Here is an 8326-nt window from a genome sequence, read left to right on the forward strand (position 1 = left end):
ATGGAAGTAGATTGCCCAACCTTCCTTCCGAGGAGTGGCTGGTGGGTTTGAACCACCAGCCTTCTGGTTAGTAGTCAAATGCCTGAGGCACTACACCACCAGAGCTCCCTGGTGGATGACATGGGAACAACAACAAAAAAAGACTGAGAAACACTGCTCTAAGCAATCTCTTCAGCTCTTAGGCAGTAAGATTTTATTAAGAAAGTTGTCCATCTTAGAAACAAAAAAAAAGTGAAGTCTAGAGTCGAATACATAAGGAAAATAATATGGGACTTCGAGTTCAACAAGAGAGGGTCTGAACAGTTCTGGCCTATGTGGTGTGACCTTGGAAAATAAAGACCCTGACCCATGTTTTTAATCTAAACGTGGGGAAAATACACCTTCCTCATAGAAGTGTGAAGATTAAATGACATAAGGCATATGAGGATGAAGTGCCTAGCATCTGAGCAGTGATCCACAAATGTAACTCATCATCATTCAAAAGAAGAAGAATTAGGTATTCGTATTTAAAGAGAGACCACAGGCTCTGGCCCTGCCAAGGCAACCTCAAATGCACAACACCAATCAATTATGTGTCAGTACTTAAAAGGACATTCAATATATAGTCAGAACGACCATAAAGTAATAAAAGTTGTGTATATTAGTCATTCAAAAGATTGCACTAAAATTACAATTTAATGTTTTCCAGCCCTTCATATCAGCTAGATACTATTCTGAATCACTTAACCTGTATCATCTCACTTTATCCTCATCACACTTCTATGTGGGAAGTTTCATTTTCTCCATTTCATGGACAAGAATCAGCATAGTAAGCACCCAATAAATATTGCTGAATCAGATGGACTAGAAGCTAATCAAGAAGCTCACAGTTAAGTGAGTAGGGAATACATATATAGTTATTATATGTCGTCAAGTTGATTCCAACCCTATATGACAAAGTAGGGCTCCCTCATTTCCTAGGTTGTCAGTTCTACTCTGTCATATAGGGTCACTATGAGTTGCAATCGACTTGATGGAACACAATGACAGTCTTTACAAGAGCAGATCACCAGGTCTTTCCTCCCACAGAGCTGCTGGGGGGTTCAAACTGCTTTTCAGTTAGCAGCTGACCACTTAACCACTGCTTTACCAGAGCTCCTTTTGTATAAATTAGAAATACTTTGAAGAAACAAATACAAATGAAAAAATGGAAAGGGGGCAAACAAAAGCTGAAAGGATGTGGGCTATATCCTGATTAGAGTCAGCCAGGGTCAACTGATAAATTTCAAAATGAGATTTGATGGTGGGGAGGAATTGACAGAATGGCAAGGGGAGAATGACATGCAGACACAAGGAAATAAGCGGCAGTTAAGAAATGCTGAACTTCCTTTTCTGGAGAGTCTGAAGCAAGAGAAGGGCCTTGAAGTCTATGTTCAACAGCACATTCATTCATTTGTTAAATGAGCACTCAGAAAAACAGATCATTAGTTACACTACAAGAGGAAAGAAACCTCAAGGTAGGATGAACCATCAGCAGACAGGAGTTCTTACAAACATAGTGATATTGGCCCCCTCTGGCTAGAAGCTCCAGGAGACTGAGGTTAAGCTGCTGTTCAAGTCAGTAGACCTGAACTTGCACGTCAACTTCCCTTGGGTTCCGACTGCCATGAAGATTTCTTTTGGTGTATATACTTCCAAGGCTGATACTCCAGCTGTCACTGGAGAGAGAGGAATGAGGAAAGCTTAGGTAGGATTACGTATGAATGTCACTGTGCATATTTATCAGAGAAGAGGGCAAAAGAAAGCTACAAGATATTATAAGATATAACCAATCATCTACTACTATTTTCACTGGACATTTGTAGCAGGTGCTACATACAAGTAGGATAACTGCTGATGGTCTGTTTTTAATGATGTGCAGGCCACATTCTTACTTCTTAAAAGTTCTCATATCCACTTGCTCCATTTCAATTGTTATTACACTGAAGTTTTCTCATTTTCCATATTTAAAGCAATTAAAATTATTCTAAGTAAGATATCACTTCATTTTAAAGCCAGTTTGTTATTTAGCAGATTCTTTTCCTATAAAGCATTTAATGCTATACACAATACATTTTGTTTTGCTAGTGAAATCTTACCTACCATAGATTTCGGTGTGCCAGGTACAAAAACCAAAAAAAACAAACTCACTGCCATCGAGTCAGTCCTGACTCATAGCGACCCCTCCTTGGGTTTCCAAGGCAGTACATCTTTACAGAAGTAGATTGCCCCATCTTCCTTCCAAAGAGTGGTTGGTGGGTTTAAACCGCCAGCCTTCTGGTTAGCAGTCAAATGCCTTAGGCACTATGCCACCATAGCTCCTTGCCAGGTACAAGTGTACTACAAAAATAGCTGACCACACTGTGTCACATCTATCATTTCACCCAAGGAGATTTTTTCATTTAGACTCAGCCCAGGAAATAATAATTAAAAGGTGTCTATCACATAAGAATGGAGGCCTGGTGTCACAGTGGTTAAGTACTCAGCTGCTAACCAATAGGTTGGCAGTTCAAACCCCTCAGATGCTCCATGGGAGAAAGATGTGGCAATCTGTTTCCATACAGATGATAGGTTGGAAACCCTATGTGACAGTTCTTCTCTGTCCTGTAGGGTCACTAAGAGTCAGAACTAATTCTACTGCAGTGGGTTTGGTTTTGGTTTATCACTTAGGATATAAAAAACAGCTCTTTTTTCAAGATCTGTAATCAGAAGCAGGGAGCTCTAATGGTGCAGTGGTTAAGGCATTTGGCTGTTAACCAAAAGGTCACCAGTTCAAACCCACAAGCCTCTCCATGGGAGAAAGATGAGGCAGTCTGCATCTGTAAAGATTTATAGCCCTAGAAACACAATGGGACAGTTCTACTCTGTCCTATAGGGTTGTTATGAGTTGGAATCAACTCTATGGCACTGGGTTTGGTTTTGGAATCAGAATAAGTGGGAGAATTATTAAAGACTGCTGCTAAATTAAATAGTCTTCACTCAAAAAGATACAATTTCATGGACTAATTCAAAGCTAGAAAGAAACTTATCTGGCTTAAAATTGGAAACAATGAAAGCCCATACCAACAAGATTAAAATCGCTTATTTTCAAAGTAAGGTGTTTGTTAAAGAAATAGTTTAGAGAGAGTAAATATCTGCACTGTTCCTATTATTCTTAGAGTGTAACTGATGGGCAGAATAAAGAAGGATATTGTCACCAGGGATTGATGGTCAAATCACATTTTTTTTTTTTCTCTAGGGTTTAACTGTGATTCTAGGAAAAAAAGAACAAGTGTACTCCACATGCCTCCTAACTATCTTCCAAATGTTTATTCTCAGGGCACAATGGGGACTTTTGGCTATTATTTTAAATAAACTGATAGCACACTGTATCAGGCAGATTTTTTCTGCTGAAGAGGGTGGATTATTATTATAGGGAACAATGGATTATTATTTGTGGTCCGTATCTCAAAACAAGCCCTTCTTTAAAAACAAGAAGCAGACAAAAGACATTCCTTGCTATTGCAGGTAGGCAGAAAAACAGCCCTGAGCTACTTGAGCTCAAAATGAGGGGTGAAGCACCAGCCTGGACACTTTGACCAACTTATTCCAGGAAGTAGTGCTTGTTTATAATCTTTATTAATTGTGTGATTTTAATTAGTTTTTTCCACACTCATGAGCAGCAAAAGGAAAGCCATGGTCTGTAAATGTCAGTATAAATAAGATTTCTTGAGGATTTCAGCAAACCAGATCCCTACCATAGGCCTGGTTGCAAAAGCTGTTACTCTGAGATGTTATTTTATGATGGAACTAGGCCAAGTGTCAAAGTTACAGTCACAAAATTTTAAACAAAAGAGTGACCAAATTCTAAATGGCTTTTAGACCATCTATTCAAGACAGACTCAGAAGGAAGGTTGGGCAATCTACTTCCATAGTCATACTGCTTCGGAAACCCAAGGAGGGGTCACTATGAGTCGGTTGAGCTAGCTACACCAAAGCTGGCTAATAAACAAATGTTTCTTGTTTCTTAATACTCCTTCCCCTTTTGGCTAATCTGAACATGTAGCTCTTAAAACCAGTATTATGAGTTCCAACTCCAGCTAGTCAGCTGCTTTCAAAAATAAAATGACTCCATTCATAGCTAGTTAATTTCCTCTCATTTCTGGCTCTCTATTCTTCTCTTCAACACTACTCATCATAATTCTTGGTGACTCCATTAGCCATAAAAGGAGTCTTCCCAAACCCTGGTCTCTTTGTTTATCTTTTCTTCTTCAACAATCTTATCCTCAATTCTACCTCATCCACTACTCCCATGGTCATATACAAACTCAATCAGGACTTCCCAAGCTCAGCACTAGTGACATTTCAGTTAGAAACAGGTACTCCTTGTTTTTTGAAAGTTGGCTTTATGCCATAAAAGATCTACATTAGAAAGTCCTACATTAGTACCCATTTTCATGAAAAGCAAAGAGGATTTTGCATTTACGAAAAAAAAGCAAAACTAGCACTCAACGTGCAGTGAGCTGTTAGAGGCAGTGTGCAGCCTGAGCAGTGAAAGTGGCGTCGCCAAGCTCCTTCCCTGGAAACTGTACTCAGCATCTCAGCATCATGGCACCGTATCTTTGAACTGTGCCTGTGAACACTATATGTTAGTGTTATTTTAGATTTTATGTGTTAATTTGATATGATTTGGTAGGTTACCTTTTGGGTTTGGGAACACTCAAAAATGTTTCCCATATAAATTATTGGTGATTGCTTCTTCACTTTATGCCATTTTGGCTTACATAAGCCTTCACAAGAATGCTCTACTTTCAGATGGTGGGGAAAACGTGTTATTCTTTCTTGTGTGGTGCTATCCCATGCTTTGTAGGGTATTTAGCGGCATCCCTGACTGCTAACCAGTAGCACCTCTTCTCCAGTTTTGACAACCAAAAACGTCTCCAGACATTGCCAAATGTTCTTAGGGTGGGGAGGGATCACCTTTGGTTGAGAATCATTGCCCTAGATCCTGTCATTATCAATATTTGCACCCTCCCCACAAACTCAATTTCAAACTTCCTCATTCTCTGATCAATCATGTCCTATCCTTTTAGCTCAGTCCCTCCAATACCCTGACATCATCAATTTTCTAGATCTATCAGCACCTAAAATCCATTGATCCTCTAACCTTTTTACTGGCTGTCTCTCGTCATCAGCGGGTCTTCATTCACATTCTTACCCAGATTAGATCCCATCATTAGATCCATCATTATAATCACTCCTTTGCAGATACAATTTTGCCCCTTGTCCCTCTCTTCTTTCAGTCTGTTAACCTGGCCAAATCTCAATCCTGGTTAAATCCTATTCTCCTCCTAGTCTGCATCTATACTAGAGTGGCTAGAGAAAAATACACAATCCCACTGACCGGTTTTGCCTTACATTCACGACTACTGGCCTCAAGGGAGCTCTTAATGCTACTGGACAATCCTTCTACATTTTTCTAGTCCATTCACTTTCCACTTTCATAGAAGCCCATTTTATACCTTTCTCCTCTCTCAAATCTCCACCTCCTTCCCCTCCTTGCCCTGTGCTTCTATTTCACTTAGGAAATGGACACAAATCACAAAAGAACATGTCCCTACCACACCTTCCTGTATCTGTACCCTTATACTTTGCCTTTCCTCCTTTTACTATGTAGGGAATGTCTGTACTCCTTTCCAAGTTCAACTCCTCTCTCTGCACTGGACCTCATTGTCTCTTGCCAAAGTGTGCACTGATCCAGCCATTTTCCTTCTCGCTCCTATACAGTTTTTCATTCTCTACTGAATTACTGCTATCAGCCCTATAAATACATATATTTATATCCCAGCTTAAGGAAAAAAAAAAAATGTTGACCTCTGTAGAGTAAACACTGTACTAAAGATGGTGGTGGTCCTGACAAGACACTGCAGGGGCTTGTGGGGCTGTCCTGTTTTGACCATTGTTTTTGTGGACATGCAGGGCTATAAGCCAAGACTTGAAACATCCCCAAGAGATTTACAACAGCACCTGGACTCAGAGCTCTGCTTCCTGGAACACAGGTGTTCAGGAATGGGAGTCGAGGGTCATGTGAGCCTTGACAATGAGCCTCTTTTGTGTACTCCAATATATAACTGGCCTGTAGCTTCAGAGCAGCGTGGTTCTCTCTTCTTGTTCATCCAGCCTGCCACCCCTAGACTCCCTGTACATACCAAAAAAAAAACAAAAACAAACTCACTGCCATTGAGTCGATTCCAACTCATAGTGACCTTTGGGTTTCCAAGGCAGTAAATCTTTACAGAAGTAGATTGCCCAGTCTTCCTTCCACAGAGTGGCTGGTGGGTACATAAGTCCCAATAAATGCATGTCTCAGAGCATGGCTCCAGGTCATTTCTTTGGTGTCTCAGTCCTTAGTGCAAGTACAGCCCTGAACTTGCTAGGGATCTCCCCTTACAACCTTTCATCTCACAGCTATGGCTTTCTGCTCTCCTTTTCTTTACAAATCTTGAGAGAATAGTCTGTACTCACTACATCCAATTTCTCTCCTCCTATTTGCTTTTGAATAAACCTAATTTCAGGCTTTCATTCCCACTACCCCACTGAAACTTTTCTTGTTAACAAATCCAGTGGCCTGCATGTACTAAGTCAATGGCTTATTTTCAAATATCATCTTATTAGCTCACTTGCAACATATGATACATTTGATTATTCTTTCCTTGAAACTACCCCCCCCCCACACACACACACACCATTTTGGCTTCTGCAACACCACTCTCTCTTGATTCTCATCTCACTGCCTATTCCTTCCCAGTCTTGTCTCCTGGTTCTCTTGGCCTCTATGTTAGACTGCCCCAGAATCATTCTTCTGTCCCCTTCACTATGTAATATTCATTTCCTTGGTGACCTCATCTAGTTTCTAGTTTCAATGCTTTATATACTTCACACACACACACAACTGTAAACACACACATAACTGTACACACACACACACAACTGTCTATTCAACATCTTCATTTGGGTCATTCAAGCATCTCAAATTTAGTATGTCCTAACTTAACATATAAAAATGTTCCCACCAACAAACCTACCCTTCCATGGTCTTCTTCATCTCAGTAAATGGCACCTTTAGTTTTCCAGTTGCTGAGCTAAAACCCTGAAATCCTTTCTGACTCCTCTCTTTCTTACAGTGTACTTCCAAACCACCAGCAAACTGTCAATTGAATCTACTTAAAAATAGAAATTATTATCTCACTGTCTCTTTTAGTGCTACCATCTTGGTCCAAACTACCATCACCTTGGATTACTGCCATTTTATACCTTTCACATGTCTCCACCAAACCTATCCAACTCCCTGCATCTGTGACCCTACACTTTGCCATATAGTAACAGGTTTCAGTGGAGCTTCAAGACTAAAATAGACTAGGAATAAGGACATGGCCAGGTCCACTTCTGAAAAAAATCAGCCACTGAAAACCTTAGGGAAACACTATCTGATAGTGCTGGAAAATGAGCCCCTCAGGTTGGAAGGTACTCAAAATAGGACTAGGGAAGAGCTGCCTCCCCAAAGTAGAGTTGACCTGAATGATAAGCATGGAGTAAAGCTTTCGGGACCTTCATTTGCTGATGTGGCAGGACTCAAAATGAGAAGAAACAGCTGCAAACATCCATTAATAAATAAAAGATAGAATACATGAAGTATTAAAAAAAAAAAAAAAAAAAAAAAACTCACTGCCGTCAAGTTGGTTCCAACTCATAGCAACCCCCATTTGGGTTTCTGAGGTGGTATCTCTACAGAGGTAGATTGCCCAATTTTCCTTCCAAGGAGTGGCTGGTGGGTTTGAACTGCCAGCCTTCTGGTTAGCAATCAAATGCGTTAGGCACTACATCACCAGAACTGATTTAAATCTAGGAAAATTGGAAGTTGTCAAAAATGGAATGGAATGCATAAAGATCAATATCCTAGGTATTAAAAACAAACTCACTGACGTCAAGTTGGAGCTGACTCATAGCAACCCCTCCTTGGGTTTTGAAGGTGGTATCACTGTGGAAGTAGATTACCCAATCTTCCTTCTGAGGAGTGGCTGGTGGGTTTGAACTGTTAGCTTTCTGGTCAGCAGTCAAATACCTTAGGGGCTGGTATTGGCCACTTGGAATCAGACAATAATATGGTCTATTATGCTGGCAATGACAAATTAAAGAGGAATGGTGTTGCATTGAAAGTGAAAAAGAACATCTCAAGATCTATCCTGAAATGAAATGCTGTCAGAGATAGGATAATATCCATATACATATAAGGAAGACCAGTTAATATGACTATTATTCAAATTTATGC

General features: G+C 40.2%; 1 protein-coding gene across 1 annotated transcript in view; it reads right to left on the bottom strand.

Moving 5' to 3' along the window:
• Nucleotides 1-5243, bottom strand: part of MPZL1 (myelin protein zero like 1) — a 33473-nt gene extending 28230 nt beyond the window's left edge. Inside the window, 2 exon segments of the mRNA XM_007937785.1 lie at nucleotides 1531-1697; nucleotides 5216-5243. Coding sequence (XP_007935976.1) covers nucleotides 1531-1697; nucleotides 5216-5243 — 195 coding nt within the window.
• Nucleotides 5244-8326: the final 3083 nt, after the last annotated feature.

Source organism: Orycteropus afer, unplaced genomic scaffold (genome assembly GCF_000298275.1).
Source record: "Orycteropus afer afer isolate SDZICR_OR568_19922 unplaced genomic scaffold, OryAfe1.0 scaffold00044, whole genome shotgun sequence".
Classification (NCBI taxonomy): domain Eukaryota; kingdom Metazoa; phylum Chordata; class Mammalia; order Tubulidentata; family Orycteropodidae; genus Orycteropus; species Orycteropus afer.